Source organism: Saccostrea cucullata, unplaced genomic scaffold, assembly GCF_032062105.1.
Source record: "Saccostrea cucullata isolate Sc308-1 unplaced genomic scaffold, CSIRO_AGI_Scuc_v1 ctg1638, whole genome shotgun sequence".
Taxonomy (NCBI): domain Eukaryota; kingdom Metazoa; phylum Mollusca; class Bivalvia; order Ostreida; family Ostreidae; genus Saccostrea; species Saccostrea cuccullata.
The window spans coordinates 69,627-87,990 of record NW_026938942.1 but is presented as its reverse complement, the minus strand read 5'-3'; the positions used below and the strand labels follow the sequence as shown (position 1 = coordinate 87,990).

The window sequence follows — 18,364 nt, the reverse complement described above, 5'->3', positions numbered from 1 at the left end:
AGGTCAAGTTCAGGGTCACTGGAAGAAAAATTTCATAATTTTTGTCCGGTCCATATCTTTCTTATGGATAAACTTGGTAGGTTCTCATTTCATACAAAGATTGCTCATGTTCTAAGGGTGTGTCATGACCTTGAATCAAGGTCATTTGGGGAAGTTCAAGGTCACTGGAAGAAAAATTTCATAAATTGTGTCCGGTCCATATCTATTTTATGGATTAATTTGGTAGGTTCTAATTACACACAAAGATTCCTCCTTACCTAAGAATGTGTCATGACCTTGGGTCAAGGTCATTTGGGGAAGTTCAAGATCACTGGAAGAAAAATTTCATAATTCGTGTCTGGTCCATATCTTTCTTATGTATAAACTTGGTAAGTTCTCATTTCACACAAAGATTGCTCCTTTCGTAAGGATGCGTCATGACCTTGGGTCAAGGTCATTTGGGGGAAGTTCAAGATCACTGGAAGAAAAATTTTATAATATTTGTCCGGTCCATATCTTTCTTTATTATGGAAAAACTTGAATCTACTACTTCACACAAACATTGCTTATGACCTAAGGTTGTGTCATGACTTTGAACCAAGGTCATTTATGCAAGTTCAAGGTCACAGAAAAAGTTCATAATTCGTGTCTGGTCCGTATATTTAGTGTATTTCTTTTTTATTAGGCTGCGCCTTCGTTTCATTTATAAAAAATATAATGAGCAATTACATTTGCACTAAAAATGTTTTAGCATTTCTCTCTTCTCTGAGATCCATAAAATATTCATGATTTAGCACTTCTGAAAAACCCAGCGGGGGTATTTTGTCCGTTTGGACAGTTTTAGTATAGTTTTACGAAAATAAAAATATGTGAAAAGACTAAGATTTTTTTTTAAAAAATCCCCTAAAGAACATGTATATCCTTATCCTTTTATTTTTACATTATTTGCAGGGTAGTAAAAATTTTTTGGGTATTTCTTTCTCTTTCAAAATATTGAGTATGCCAATAAACTATCTTTCAACTTCATGTTAACCTTAATACTTCAGTTGAGGAGAAAAAATTTAGAAATTGTTGCAGATTAATAAAAAAAAATATCAAATACAGATTTAATATTGGTATATCTTAATAATTACCTATTAAAACTATTTCTGTATTCTCTACCTTGACACTAGTTCCACATGGTTATTTTCAAGATGCGGGGAACTTGAGTGAAGAAATTTATCTTGCCAGAATTTTTTTTACAATAGATGAGCAGGTTTCCCGGAGTAGGTGATGAAGTGTATACCTCTGATAAATTTTACAATAAATTTTTACGACCATTCATTGCAAAACGACAAAACGCAACGAATGAAAAAGTTAACAGTAAAAACAATCTGGTCCACTAAGTAGTAACTTTAAGTGAGAAAGTATTTTTGCTTTTTTTTTTTTGTTTAATATCTTATGGTATACTCTGTAAAATGTCCTTATATGCTGATTACTCCGTAAAAAGGGCATATATACTTAGTAACCTTAATATACAATACGGATCTGGACTTTAGAATAGCAAAAACTGAATACATTACTTTTTGTATCGGGATCGTTCTAGGAAAACGAAGCAAAGTGTCACGTTTGCAGACATTTTTGAGTCTGTTTGTTTTAAGTGATAAGGTACGAACGAATGGCAGCTGTTTATTCATTCTAGAACAAACCAACTTGAGCAAAACACGTGTTGTTTTTTCCTTGTCTTGATCTCACAGCAGTAGATTTTAAACATTTTAGTCGGGGGATAAGCGCGGCCCCTCGATTCACACACAGTCATGACAATACAGGATTATAAAAGTATATCTTTGAAGAAAGCGTTTACCAATACAAGACGGGGGGCCAAATTAGAGGAATTCACTTCGTCCCGAAAAAATTCAGCATCCAGTCGCGTTGCCCAAAACAAGGGGGTACTTAAGTTGTCAAAGCGATTTGGCTGTCAATATTCCTTGCCATTGCATGATTTAGCCAATTCAAGAAAAATTTGAATAATTCTTCACACTCTTTTGGCCTTCGCTCATATTTCAAGCATCATTAAAAGGATTGTGACCTATTCCTCGTGAGGAAATCGGCGGGTGTCTTCCTTCGGTCGCTTTGTTACCCACAACATTGGACGGGTCAGACCGATTAAGGAATATTTGCGTGGACAAAAGGGTCTCCAATCTAATCCCAGCCCTGGTCATTTTTTCCGGAAAAATGTTTAGCACACTTGAGAAGTGTGCTCCGCCTTGGTCTTCGCTCGCAGGCTTCATTTTTTTTTTTTCGCTGATCCAGATTTCTCGTCTGACTCTCTATCTATCTGAATGCAATTTTGGCCAACCATGTAAGATCTAATCGAGTAAATTGGATCTGCTTGAAGCTGGAAAGCCTAATTGATGAAATTTAACTCCCTTTTATGTTGTTTAGAAGAGAAATAGAATGTGAAATTATTATATTTATAGGTACGAGGGGAATTACATCAGAGCAAATACGGAGAGAGCCCGAGAGCTAAATTGATTATTTATTCAGTTTAATATACTTTTTTTGTACTTATTATTAAACTCTTAATGAGAAATCCCAGGACTGCACCTGCTGAGCGATATCACTCGATATCTATTGATTGACACATGACATTTGCGTGTTTTACCATACTGCACATTATATTTCTATTTATCTCGTCCAGAACTATTTCCTCCGTTGAAAATTATGTGCATGACATGTGTAAACTTTGGTATGTAATACAGAATGGATTTTGTTATTAGTGGGTTCGAAATTTGACACGTTAAAAAAAGTGGGTGCATTGGTAATAGTGTATCTTTTTATCTGAGGAGAAACCCTCGCTGTGAACTATATGAGAAGTCAATAAAAGCATAAATGGATTTTAATTGAAATTTAAGCGCCCTTTGCTGTTAGGTGCAAGTTAAATACACTTTCTACAAATATTAATATTGTTTCTGTCTCGTGGTGTCGCAGGGTATTTCCAAAGAATATCTTATTGCCCTTTTTTAACTTCTCAGTGGGAAATGGTTACTGACATCTTTTGTTGGTACAAATTATAAATGATGTAATGTGCATTCTATAGAAACCCGACATGACACTAAGTGCAAAATGAGTTTCGATTGAAAACCCTTTAGTTGGTTGCATATTCGAGTGCCATCGATTTTGAATCATACTTTCACGGGGTAATTCAGCTGAAATACCATGTTAGTTATGAGTAATTTTCGCGTAACTTTAGAATTATTATAAAATCTTTCCAGATAGGCATGGAAAAGAAATATAAAATGATCATCTTGCATTTGAAAGAAGAAGAAGCTATTAAATCACTTCCGGTTACTGGTTTCCGGTCCAGTACTACAGGTGTCTGTCATCTTCGGGTAGCTTTCTGCGGTAGAGTTTAAATTTGCTATAACGGCTGGTAAACTGTAAACTTAGAAAAAAAATACAAGATGTTTGCTTTTTGTGTTTATATGTCTGCTCAAGTGCTGCCAGTAATCCAAATGAGACGATAATACGTCTTATCCGGAGATGGCATCGGTGATTGGAAAATTGAGATGACGTGTCAAATCGTTGAAAATATCAATCAGGGCCCCGAATATCCGGTTTTCGTGATATTTCCAACTTAATAAATTGTTATGATAGTTGATACGGAAAGTATTTCCCCGTAAATAAAAACAAATAGCGTGAAATGTTCTTTGGCACGGGTTTGTTTTAATACGATTTTGACAGATGTTGCGATCTAAAACAACTTACGAATTCTAGCACGGGGATCGATGTATATATGAATGGCAATGTCTTTATTTCAAAAGATAAGACATGGACACAATAAAGAATAGGGCAGGGGAAAAGTCCGGGATCTGAAGTTCAACAGTCGGTCAACAATGCTAGAAACAATCGGATTGGGAAAGGTTTAGCGCTTGTATTGATATCCGAGTGATTTCTAGTAATCGTTTCTTTATCGAAACTCAATTTATCATTGTGAAGAGTGGAATGGAATCTCTCTTTCTTTCCCTCTCTCTTCTCTCTCTCTCTATCTCATTAGGCTTATATATAGTATTACCAGCCCTTTATTAATTACTACATGCTCATGAATGTTGTTAATTGTGGGTAACAATGTCAGTTAATGGAGAAGGCGGTATCGTCTGCTCTTCTCTGACAGCAGACGAGTGTTTCCCATTGAAACACCTGATCAACCTTTATCTGTCTATTAATGCCGAATATCCGGATTCTGTTTCTCTTACTAACCTGCCGTCCCGAGGAACGGCTGCTTAGACGCGGATACGGACAATCGCTAACGAACGACTATTCATCCAGGGATTTCATAAGTCATTAGGCGAAGGTAATTTAATGATGTTTTAATTGCAGGATTCATTAGCTTGTTGTAGAGGGCTAAACTCAGATTTGTTTCTTTCGTGTTATTTTAGAGTCATTGGTGTATAATGTTTAGTTTCTAAAATTTACAAAGAATTTAGAAACTGATTCTTAATGAACGTTTGTTTTCGACTTTGTATGTACGTATATTCATTTACTATTTTTTGTCCTTAATCTTTTTTTCCATTGAATGGTATAATACAGATTTGTTACTTGTGTTCATAATAAATAGCTCTACATGTAATACCCATCCTTTGGAGAAGGGGGAATATTAATACTTATAATTAGAAGCATTGGGCTGTCAGGTCCACTTTTCCTGAGATTCTTTGGATGGAATTCTAAGAACGAGAAGCTGACACATTCAGAGAGATATCATCTACATCTTGAGACGGGAAACGGGACAATGTACAATAGTAATCTGGTTACATCGCTAAGCTTTCTGAAGAGAAATGCGCTTCGATGATGATGATTTATATCGACTTTAAATTTAGAAGGACAAAAAATTTCATTCTTAAATTATTAACCTTTTTTCTCTTTAGGCGTGTTCACATTGTTTGAATATGAATGTGAAACACGAATTTAACTTTGTTAATGAACTAGCTGATTAGTTAATAACGTAACAAATATTTTAAAGTTTTTTGCTGCACGTGAAATGGCAGATATAATTAAAATATTGCACTACTTTAGCTTTGAGGAGGATGTGTTTGCTAATGCGTGTCGGGATGTGTTTGCTGATGCATGTCATGTTCTTAATAGCCCCAATCCGTCGTCCAATGCATGTACTGAAAAAAAAAGCTGGTTTTAGGATACATTTGTTAAGAAACTGGTTTTTCTCTTGCGGCCAAAGATTTGACTGTGCTAGCTTCTAATTACAATCGAGGGCTCTGTCACTTATTATGACTTGGTGGTGTGTCATGCCAAATTTTCTGCTGATGCAGTTCCAAAGTTAGTTTGGTCACTTTTTCCTCGGGGCCTTTTTGTTTCTCAATGTAATGAAGAGACGTGAGTCATTCTGACTCGGGCAAGAGATTTCTTGAAGTAGTTATCAATTTTACAGATGTCATAAAATTGACGAGAAAATCAAATTTCTTAACCGTTTACAGTGTGTGATTGGGAAAAATGTCTGAATCAGAGATTTTTCCCTATCAGCAAACTATTCTAGACTTTGTTAACTAGCTTATAGTTACAAATAATTTGAAAATCATTTCCTCAAATTCCCTTTTTTGACTGCTTTAAAATACTTAAAAAATCACCTTTAGTTAAGAAAACTGAGCGATCCCCATAACTGTAAATTTCAAAGAAAACATTTACACCTGATAATGTATAATCCTATTTTCTATAATGGGGTACATGATTATATTCTATTGTATTAGGGGATACTTTATAAAAATCAGTTATTTATCCTCCTAATCGTATTAATTTTCTTATTTTTATAAAAATATCTTTATCTAGAATAAAAGAAAACTTATCAATCCGCGCCATATTAACAACAAACATTATAAGTGAACAAGCCACATGTAACATATTATTTTTTAATATCTTTTAAGGATAAATATTTGGGCGTTTCTCTTACTAAGTTGTACTTTATTATGTTTGTAAATTTCTTTGTAAATATTATTGTTTATATTCTACATAATAGTCCGGAAATATTCCTTGATTTTTTGTTTTATTGAGCAATTACCACTTTAGGGTTATGTGTATTATTTATTTAATGCATAAACATTCTCGCTTTTATTGATTAATTAAACACCTGCAAATATTGAATATATATAAATTAGATCAAATTTAAACCTGAAGTGATTTTTTTGTCATATTCATTGCATTTTCCTTTTTACTTTGATATCTTTAAACTTTGTTTTATGAATTAAAAGTTACAGAAACTAAAAAAAAATCAACTGGACAACCACTAAGTTGGTCATTTCTAAAAGATCCGGACAAGTTAAAGTTTGAGGGTAAAATCTAAACAATCCCATTTCTAAGCTCTATCTTATCTGCACTGGTATACCCAAAGATACACTAAGTCGATATAGCAGGAATCCCCCCGACCTTCTTAATATTTTATCGGATCGGTCTAAGCCCCATTATGAAACATTTTAATGTGTTTGCCCATCCCTTTGTTTATGTGTGATAAATGGCTTCATTGATTTTTATTTGTACGAAATTTTTTTCCCGTGTAAATGGGGTCTTGTTTAAAAAAGAAGAATATAAGAAAAAAAAGTCACGCGCTAAAGGAAATTTTAAATGGAAAAAAAATCTCAGGATAATCAGGAAGGATTCTCTTTTGATATGAGATGACTTATAAATATTTAAAGATTTGTGTTGAATTTCAATTTATAAAATAAAATACATCGATATATTTTCATTTTTTTATTCATACATTATTTGTAAAAAATAAAAATTATGATATATGAGAAAAATTGTAGTTATTTAGTATAAAGCTTTAAGCATGTATAGAGAGATCAATGCATCTTAAATTTGTCCGGAATGTAATGCATAAAATTTCAGAATTTCAATTTGGTTTACTGTTGAATATCAGCTGCATATAATAAACCAAATTGACCCCCATCCCCACTTTGAAAAAATTCCTTTTGTCTCCATATTTATTGTATATATTCGATATTTTCCTTAATAAAATGTCGTAGCATCTCTCTAAGATTTGACATTGTCTTATTTTGTTATCAACACGATTGTTTGGGGCCGTTATGTAATATTTATGGACTAGTTTGGACTAAATAAAGACGGGAGTCCATAATGGGGACATCTATGTCACAATGATAATCGCTAAACGACAAATAAAGAATTATCTTAATCTGATGGAAAAGATCCGCCTAATCGCCTCATTAGACCCTGTTTGGCAAACACATTTATAAGGTAACGTTACACAATTACAACAAAATTCTAAGCAGTTTTGAAATATTTATGATTCAAATATTAAGAAGATAAATTAAAGAATTGATAATCTAGTTTTTTACAAATCTTGTTAATTGTATAAAGGTTAATTAGATTGCCCTCATTGACACGCATTTTGAATAATGTTCAACTCCACGGGGTGGCTGCTCATACGTGCTAAGACCATGAACATTTACAACATGGGGTGGCAAAAATTGGCTTAATTTTCGATAACGGTTACGCAAAAATTGTGAAAAACTTATCCTTTAGACTTTGATAAAATTCCTGTACCTTTTTACCCGAGTTTTTTGTAATTCATACATTTACGCAAGTGTCAGATATTTTAAACAGAATTTATGTAATTAGGAGCTTTGTGGATGTATGCAATGTTTGTCAAGGGGTCGGTCATGTTCGTACGCGTGCAAACAACTTTTCATCGTGTAATAAATGTCATTTTGTATTAATAAAATTCAAGCTATTCATCACAATTGTAAAAGTAATACTAAAGATGATGTCTAAAATTCATTAAAACATTGCGCTCAGGGCTGGGGCTTGCTTTTTTTGATGAACTTTCTTTTCTCTGTACTTAAAGACATATTTATGATTATTATACGTTTATTGTACACAAACGACGAGCAATAAAATATAACTCTAAACATGAAATATTTCTAAGTAATAAATTATAACGATCAGATTTAGTGCGTCAACTCCCGCATCTCCGAATAAAGTCATTTGGCGGGGATTCTGCCATCTCGTGTATAATAGGGTACTGAATCCTTTCCCAAGTTCAGAAAAATTCTCCCAATCTGGCAGGCAATTTTTTGTGGCCTTGTGTCCGGAGTTCTACAAAGCAAAGATGTTTTGTACGCTGTCCAACAATGCACTTGTTAGTGTGTCTTGACAAAGGGTGAGCCCCAATTAGACTAATTAGCGCTGGATCCCCATCGTGCTGTTGTCCACTCTTTGGTCGTAAGGAGGCATCCGTCTCTGTCTAGTACCTTGTATCTCGCCATGTTGAATACCCTTAACCTTGATTCTACCAGAAACTATACAGATGCGCTCTCCTTTTTAATTGAGGGATTTCTATGGGTAGATTTTAAAGAGAACTCAGTACAAAATGCTCTGAGCAAAATATGTATTAATGGTGGCGGAGGAAAGCCTATCGACTGCGCATTTATAAAGAAGTTTTATCAATATATTCGCTCTAAGAAACAAAACTGCATGTCGATTTTAAAAATTAATGCAGGATTATTTCTTTTCTTTGCATTACGATATAACAAACTATTGGCCATAGATATTAAGAAGATAAATACTTATATGTAAAAAAGAAATACATTTATTTCAGCAAGAACAATTGCAAAAACAGCTTCATTATTTAATGTTCGTCCGTGTAATGCCCTGGTACGGTCATTCAAACTTAATTGCCGCTGTTCCTTGTAGTTTGGTATGAAATCCTTGACAAATGTGTGGCTATTTAACGTCCATATTTTATTATGTTTACTTTGTCTTAAAACAAGACAATGTTAGGGTATGCCAGACCTTGGAGACAGACCGACGATGAATAATTTGAAAAAAAAGAGGAAAAATGAAACCGCACTTGCTTGAACCTAAAGTGAAAAAAATCTCATTAAATCATTGAAATAGTAATCAGAATAGCATATGTCGTTCTATGCAACGTACAAAACACTCATACAATACTGGCTAAGACGGAGAGGTTAAACAAATTTAAAGCCAAACAATTCCTTTGTTTCGGTCAATGTATGAAGCTTGAAATATGACAGCAAATTTTCCTCTTTAAAACTTTTCCAAACATACAAATTTTGTCTAATGTAAACACATTTGATAAATAGGGTTCCGAAATCCTGCTGAGACTTTTGGTAAATATTTCAAGTGACATGATCGCCTATATTTGCTTGGTTTGAACTTTCAACAATTAAGGCTATTTTCGTATTTGGTGAAATTGACTTGAGAGACTGGTTAAAATTCTTTTATTTTTCTTATTTCATATACACTTGCGGTGTTATATTCCAAAGGTTTGTTCTAGCTGCACAATTGATATTTAATATTTTGTATTTTCAGGTCCATTTACTTTAAAAGCTTGAAGCGTAAAATTTCGTCTTAATGAGGAAGGCGGAGCCACGATAATTATGACATCTCTGCTACCAGGCTAACGATTGGCTGCCTGAAATTTGATGGACGTGCGTCATCTCATAGGGCAATGAATAAAACACGTTTATCCAAAGTAAACTGAAAAATTTGATCATATCTGACATGTGTACATGCAATAAGTTTTTTGTTATCACGGAATTTTCCCAGTGACTTGACCAAGTGAGGTTTAGAAACAGTGCCTCTGCTGAAAAAAAGATTTAAATTTCATTATCTTGTGTTTTTTGCGGAACACTGCAGTGATTAAGAGGATAAAGCTGAATTCCGTGTGTCAAAACGGGACTTAGAAACCATTGCGGGTACATTATTGAAAAGCGAACTAATCCGTTAGTGTGTCATAAGAGGATTTTTAGCACGTCGCATGTGAAAACAAGACATTTAATATTAAGTTAGCCATTCACTCAATGACAAGAAGGAGGAGTGAATTTCTTTGTGTTTTCTGTTTTATACATCAACAAAAAATACAACTTCGACCTGTGCAACAATTGTTCGATAATTTCTCTGTGTTGTGGATAGTATAGAACTAATCAATGGCACGCGTTATTCATTAATTACGCACAAGTTGATGAGAAAGCAAGAAGTTAAGATTTAGGATATAATGCCTTGTATCGCCGGTAGCTATTAGTGTATATAAACTTTACAGAGGGAATGATGGCGCTCTGCAATAAGTTTGTTGACTATTTGTTTTTCGTATTAACTTTCACATTTTTCCTGTATGTCAACATCTGCTCGGTCGGGGCAGAAGAGGAGCGAAGATGTCAAGAAATCACGATCCCAATGTGTAAGGGTATTGGATATAATCTGACCTACATGCCAAATCAGTTTAATCATGAGACACAAGAAGAGGCCGGATTAGAGGTCCACCAGTTTTGGCCTCTAGTGGAAATCCATTGCTCACCGGATCTAAAACTCTTCCTGTGCAGCATGTATACTCCGATTTGTATACCGGATTACAAGCATCCATTACCAGCATGTCGATCTGTCTGCGAGAGGGCCAAGTCAGGATGTGCTCCGTTAATGGCTCAATACGGATTTGAGTGGCCCGAAAGAATGAAGTGTGAGAATTTACCTGTTTTTGGAAGTGGAAAACTGTGTATGGACCATAATCAGACAGAATCAACTGCTTCTCCACCCAAGAAGGATCATCATGATAATCCCTATAAACCGGACCACCCGAGAAAGAAGAAACCAAACCAAGGAAACAATAAGCCAAACCCGAACAGACCCGATATACCTATTCCTAGACCCTACGATCCCACGGACCAAAACTATGTCATTCCTCCTGGTTTAAACAGACACTGTGACTGCAAATGCAGAATGGCCCATCTTGATGAAACGAATGCATTTTACAACAAAATATCAACCGGGGGTTTCGAGAACTGTGCTGTTAACTGCACGAGTCCTTATTTTACCCCTGACGAGATGACATTTGCTACATTCTGGGTAGGTTTGTGGTCCATTCTATGCTGCATCTCAACTTCTATGACTGTACTAACTTTTCTGGTGGATACTGAACGATTCAAGTATCCAGAGAGACCCATCGTGTTCCTCAGTGTCTGCTATTTCATGGTGAGTGTCGGGTACATAATTCGACTGATCGCAGGGCACGAAGCTGTAGCGTGCGATAAAAATGTTATCCGATATGAAACCACCGGACCTGCTTTGTGCACCGTCGTTTTTCTTCTGGTGTACTTTTTTGGGATGGCTTCCTCCATTTGGTGGGTGATTTTGTCCTTCACATGGTTCCTGTCTGCTGGTTTGAAATGGGGACAGGAGGCCATTGCCAGTTATTCCCAGTATTTTCATCTTGCCGCCTGGCTCATTCCGTCAGTCAAAAGTATTGTAGTGCTCGCCAAATCCTCCGTGGATGGGGATGCTATTTCCGGAATATGTTCCGTTGGAAATCAAAATTTAGACAATCTTCGTTGGTTCGTTGTAGCACCACTGTTCGTATATTTGATTATTGGAACTTCCTTTTTAGTGGCAGGATTTGTGTCGTTATTCCGAATTAGAAATGTGATCAAACAACAAGGAAGGACCACTACGGACAAATTGGAAAAACTCATGATTCGAATAGGAGTTTTTTCCGTACTTTATACCGTGCCAGCGACAATTGTTATTGGTTGTTATATCTATGAACTGACTCTCAAGGAAAAGTGGGAGAGAAGTAAAAACTGCCCCTGTGAGGGAAGTGAATCAAAGCCTGACTATTCTGTGTTTATGTTAAAATACTTTATGTGTTTAGTGGTGGGAATCACATCCGGGTTCTGGATCTGGACCGGAAAAACGGTCGATTCCTGGAAGAGACTTTTCAATGGACCCTGCTGTAGACGGGACAATACAAGCTTTAATTCTCGTTTTTCAAAACCAGCAACTAATTCCACATACCCTGGTGTTAAACCTCTTCCGTTAAGTCAGGTGTGAATTTATTAAGTGGAATTCTCCGATAAAAATACATAGGGTAAAATAAACTTGAAATTGAAATGATTTTTTTATATATATAAAACGAAGAACATGAGTGAATCAGTATGTATATGAGAAAGAAAAAACTATGTGAATGTGATATGATATATGTATTTGTTCTTTTTCTGTAAAGTTCAATGTCTGTAGGAATTTGGAAGCGACAAAACCAGGGCTTATATGTCAAAGTATTCTTGTTTTCGATATTTCAGCTGGAAGGAGCAAGATTATTATCTATGATAGAGTTAATCCTCTAGCAAAATATTTTATATAATTTCACTTGTCAGTTTATGGCATGTTAAATTTCTAATAGTCTATCGGCTAATTGATCTCTAATTTTCATTAATATGTTTACAAATGATTAACTGTCAAATGATGATAAATGTTCACCCTAAGGGGATTTTTTTCACCTTGTTAAGTGAAAATATTATTACAATTAAAAGTCGATTTCATTAGAACTTTTTCTACTGCATGTCATGTTAGTTGCTTGCAGTTCTGAATTATGTATGTTCAAAAATGCCCTGTTCGCTTTTTAATTTCTCGACTTCCCCAGTGCTTTTTATGTAATATTTATATTTTGTACATATGTTGTAAAATACTCATTTGTCATTGTTGGTATTATTTTACGAAATTATGCCGATGTTTTATGTTACGTGTACAAATATGTAAATTTTTACAAAGTACTGTGTAAAATAGAGACAATCAGAGAAAAAATGTAATCTAAGAATCTAGAATCAAATCTTTGCCATAATTTTCATTAAGGTGCTATATATTTCAACCTTGTGCAAGAAATAAAGATTCAAAATGATGGTCAAAATATGTCGATTTGTTTTTTATGTAAACTAGAAAAAGAAACGTTTTAATAATTAAAATTAATAATAAAACAAGAAAAAAAATGTGACCCGCAGTCTGTTAATGTTGCTATAATGATTAATAATGTAGAAATATTTTTATTTGAAATTTGGAATCTTTTTTATTATTATTAAATTATTCATTTTGTAAAATGAAAGTATGTTTTAACTTCAATAGAAATTCAGATCTATAGTTCGTTTTGCCTGTGCATCACGAAGGTATAGTCATATTTGTGTATCTGGAAATAAGTGTGCAAACGACTTTCAGATTTTTTTCTGGGTTGGATAATGATTTATTAAATACTTGATATTTTATTACGAAAATTGTCAATAAGCTAAAGGCTTCGCTGTTAACATAGTCCTGTTGTCTGTGTTAAATATGGGGGTCTCGGGACTTTAATTTGGACGTGAAAAGCAAATGGTGCACAGAGAAAATCCGCGTACAAACAGTCAGTGTTTAATATTGGCAAAAGAGCTTATCCTTACAAATCCGTGTTTGATTTCAATATGAAATTTATGTCAATATATTGAGCAAGATAGAAGTGAAATTTTCAATGTAATGGATTGTAAATATCTTTATATGAATTTTTTTCTCGTCTGCTGGATCATCAATATGAAAAATGAAATTAAAAAAATTACTGATAAAGGATTTTTCTCCGTTTTATTTGAAAGTGGCTTTGTGTAGGATTTTTAACTTCCGTTAAAATTTGCTCATTACATAATATCAGAGTTTCTACGTATTCAATGTTGAAATTAATATGTTAGGTACATGTACACTACAAAATGATGAATATGTTTAGATGTATATTTCAAACACGTTTATTTTACATAAAATCATTTATATTAACTAAGCAGGGTCGAGTAACAAAATCAATTCTATACAAAATAAAAAAGGTCGATTAACAGATTTATATAGTATTTACAAAATTCAAAAGAAAGGCATTACCTAGTTGTATTTTCAACAGGATTTTGAGGCAAGGTTATTAAAAAAGTTTTAAAAGTGGAGAGAGTGCATTTTACATATATATCCTTTGTACATTTTTCTTAATTATATATTTTTAAGATATCGGAATTCGCAGAATTACGGTTGTTGGGTTTAGAATTTTTATACATTTATTTAAAACGAAAAATATTCAGCAAAAAAGTGAAGAATTTGAATTATTTGCTTCTTAAACTAATGTTCACTTTAAAACAAATTTTCTTTTAAAACGAGCGCTGAAACAAATATGTGTTTTGTAAAGTACTAATTGCATAATAAATGTGAACAAGAAAAAATTGTGACTGGCATGTTTAAAATTACAGCTAGGCTTTCCATTAAAAAAAATATATCTTGAGACGAGCTCAATATATGTACTCTACAATTTTTGGAGGGTTGTTCATGTATATCTCAATTGCTAATCGAACCATAAAAACCAAGTTTACAATGATACACAATTCCGGAATACACACCATATGCAATCAGTACGGAGGGAGTGCGAAAACCTTACCGATATTTTCTGAACTGTTACTGCAGATAACGTAACCCTATATCTCTAATTAACAAAGGGACGAGAACGAAATAATAAACGCACCTTTACGGATTTGCCACACATGCAGATGTAGTTCTCTCTAGGGTGTAACATGAGGAAAGTAATGGCTTATGTCAATCCCCATACCCCAGTACCCATGTAGCATCGGATTAGTTAACTATTTCTTTAAAACTAATAACGATGTCTTCAAAAAACGGCATGTCGATTTACTTTGTCAATTTTGGGGAACTTGGGTGGTAAATAATTATCGTTATTTGACACGCGATGAAATGGTGTGAGCAGATACGTATTATATTCTCGAAGTTACATTTATAATAAATTTAAATTATTCATGCGATTTTTAAATCAATTTGACAAATTTATTTACCTTATATTCAGATATCCGAACACTATCATGTTTTTTTTTGCTGCGTGGAGGTAAATGCAAGTTTGTGAAGTTGTAACTTTTATATTAGACTCTATCCATTTAATTTCAAATTTACAACCCGATACATCTAATATTATTCAAATTATTTTTCACATATAGAAAAAAATATTCCAGGCTTGTAGACTGATTTATAATAGAAATGTCCCCCAAATAGATATAAGTGCAGATTCTGCAAAATACATAACAAAAACTATTTTATGCAATGTTTATTTAAAAAAAAAATGAGCGTGGAAAAAAGCACACAATTTACGGAGGCTTTAACCATTGCTTACTGAAGAGTTGTATAGGAGTGATCTGCTCTTTGACGTAAAATTAATTTGTTGAAAATTTTATGATACCATTTTTGAAAGGTCCAAAAACACTTTCCATTTTGTTTAATGCTTCCTTAACAAACGAAAACAGCTAACCCATAAAAGTAAACTAAATGAATATTTGAAACTTCGCAATCTGAAATAAACAGTATGATAAAGTGCATAGATCATTGCCAAAAAAAACAAAACAAAAACAAAACCCGTCCATAAAGCTTTTGAATAGGGTGAATCAAGAAAATATTCATTACTGTTTTAAGTCATCAACATATGATAAGTTTTTTCTCAAACCTTTTATATACATACTATACATGCAAGTACGTGTTTGCAAAAATATCCAAACAGGTTCAAAAATGCTTGGGATATTTTATATTGAAAGTACAAAGGATTTTGATAAATTAAATTTATATAAATTTTTTTTATAAATTATCAGATTCTTGCGAAGTCTTAAAATAAAGTATTTTTTTTTCAATTTTCAATACTTGTACTCTGAATTTCGTAGGATCAGCTAAATCTGTGACGAGAGCAAGCCTTCTTTTCTTCACCAATCTTTTTATTTTCTGGGGTTAAAGCAAACCTAGAAAGAAAATTGTCTTTTTTGGATAATAAATTCGACTTGTTTTTACGAAATAAATAACAGCAATAGCGGACATGATGAGCTTAAATGTCAGTATTTACAAGAAACTACACTTAACAAAAGGTATTAACGATCCCTCGCAATATCCCACAACAATACAGATGTTTTCTACAGAAATACCTTTTGACATCGGCAGGACAAGAATTTTGTACATTCTGTAATTTATTAACATATCATAAGATACATTTCTATCGTGTGGAAATGATGACGTATGCATTTATCAGCGCTATAGCGGGGAGAAAATATGCCATTATGTGTGTCATCATTAATGACACGCTGTAGTGGTGCCAAATCTCTGGAGCCACCGTAACAAATTACGCTTGTTGTCTTTGCACCGCGTGCCGGTCTGACAGAAATATCGTCGAAAATTATGTACCAATATCATGCCTGTATACTTTACATGATCATTTTATTGTAGAGAAGCGGATCCTGGATTGTCCTTGGTGTCAAGTGTATCGAGATTATTACAAAGAAGACACACTTTTCAGTATTGGTTACGAACAAGCAGAAATGGAGAGGGTTTGACCTACACTACACCCCCACCCCCTCATTAATGCCATCGCGTATACGTATTTTAAAAATATTTCGAAAATATTATCAATATGAAAAACCAGATGTTTGTACCATCAGCTAACTCAGCTCTTAAAAAAGTTCATTCAAGTCCCTATTACACCAAATGCCATCCATCTATAAGCGATTTAGCACATCAAAAATACAACAAAAAATGATATATCTTATACTGAAATCAATTTTAGAAATAAACAAAATTTCAAATCAAGTGCAATATGTTTTTATTGATGCGGGCAAAGCAATTTTTTAAGAGAATTTAAACAAATTTTTCCAGTTGCTTGAAAAACATTAAAAAAAAAAAAAACAACTTGTATATGAAAAATGATAGAATAAACACATTCCAACTTGTTTTCATGCAGTTGCTCTAAATCTACATTGATGATTTGATGGTTAAAACAAGATTCTTCAATTGGTTACTAAATTTTTATGAAAATGATAGAATAAGTACACTCGACTTGTTTTTATAGAGATACTTTGTACAGGGCATTTCCCATTTGTATAGTTTTAATTCCCCCCCCCCCTAAAAAAGTATTAAATATTTCCCTTAAATTTCAAAAAAGAAATATTTTTTAAAAAATTCTTGATAATTCTATTAATTTTGACCTTTAAAATTCCAATTGAATTAAAAAAAATAAGCTTGCAAGTTCTATTTTAAAATTCTCCGATGGCCCGGTGATTGTTTCTACAAAATGTCACCTGTTGTTTAAAGTAGCATTGAGTATAAGTAAGGTTGAATTAGGAACATATGTAAAAATGAATGTAAACAAATTAGGGTGACATCTTGACAAGTTCTACCACCGCTATTTAAACCCCGTCCAATTACGCCAAGTCGTTCCCTAAAACACAATGCGCACAGGGAACGAGTCCCGAAATAAGAGGTCTCTTTTATTATACCTTTTCATTCCGTGGACCGCTAAGCGGTTTAAGTCTTCCTATTTGACTAATATACATTGATATTCATTATATGTTTTACTTAAGTAGCCTAAATTCTTAAATATCCAGAGGGTTTTAAATACAACTCTTTCGTTCAGAATTAAAAAAAAAAATCGGTGCGACGGTTTTCATTGCAAATCCTTGATAGTAACGTCGACTTTTAGCGCAGCACATTGTTAAAGCTCTGCCTCCAGCATTGTGGCGTTGTTTCCTTTCAGATTTTGTATTCAGACTAGAAAAGTTTACATTGCATTATCTCTTAATTGCAAAAAATATTTACAGTTGAATTTATATGAAACGAACTCGATCCCCCAAATCGCACATATAGTAATCATAAACGTGTGTGGTACTTTTCTTCATACAACTTCTTCATTTTTTGTGCAAAGTCCAAAGCGCTACATACTGTACATATAAATAGTAATTTTTGTAAACAAGCAATTAGTCCGAAGTGTCTGACGTTTTCCAGGCTTTTTAACGATTATGATACTTTAATTGCCAGGAAAACTTTTCCTGGCATATAAAATACCGGTATCAAAATTCAGGGATTTTCCACTGCCCCATGTAGGGCCGAATATGGGCCCCATTCCCAATTGAAAAATCACTCCATTTTTCCCAAAAATGAACACCTGTGTTTAATTTTTGAAAAATTTCATGCAAAACAAACATGGGCAGGTTTGAATTCTGAATGAAATGAACATAATTTTTGGAGACTTGGCTAAAAGTTTATGATAATAGATTTATTTTCTGAAGTAAAGTTCTGAATAATGAAGTTAACAATCAATTTTAACTATCATAAGTGTTTATTTATTGAAATACGGCTGGCTATAAAATTTTCCAAAAAGTTGTAAAATGTCGTGAAATTCCCAATTGTAAGGGCCTGGGCCCCATTCCCCAAATGGGGTGGAAAATCCCTGCAAAACCATAAAAAAAACCTGGAAAACGTAAGATATTTCGGACTATCTGGTTTCTATATACCATTTATAATAATAATATTTCAAAAAATCTAAAAGTACATTTTGGGGGATGTAGTGTTTCCGTTGCTTCATCAGTCTTTCGTTGGCAATTAGATAAACATTTCCACCCTGAGCATGTCATGGGTTTGTCATGACACTGATGGAGTAAATGTTTTAACGTGTGTGTCTATACTAATCTTTCTTAAAAATCTCCGCCAAAAAATGTCTGCACAATTCAGATTGCATTTATCTGTCAGTGGTTTAATTCATTTAATTCATTAATTCTAGATGCAGCGA

At 33.6% G+C, this 18,364-nt stretch overlaps 1 protein-coding gene across 1 annotated transcript; it reads left to right on the top strand.

Annotated features, from left to right (window-relative positions):
* Positions 1 to 4,171: 4,171 nt before the first annotated feature.
* Positions 4,172 to 12,676, top strand: LOC134251927 (frizzled-5-like). The gene is made up of 2 exons (XM_062734348.1): positions 4,172 to 4,312; positions 9,313 to 12,676. Exon 2 carries the CDS (start codon positions 10,048 to 10,050, stop codon positions 11,821 to 11,823), a length of 1,776 nt encoding a protein of 591 aa, XP_062590332.1. The 5' UTR covers positions 4,172 to 4,312; positions 9,313 to 10,047; the 3' UTR covers positions 11,824 to 12,676.
* Positions 12,677 to 18,364: the final 5,688 nt, after the last annotated feature.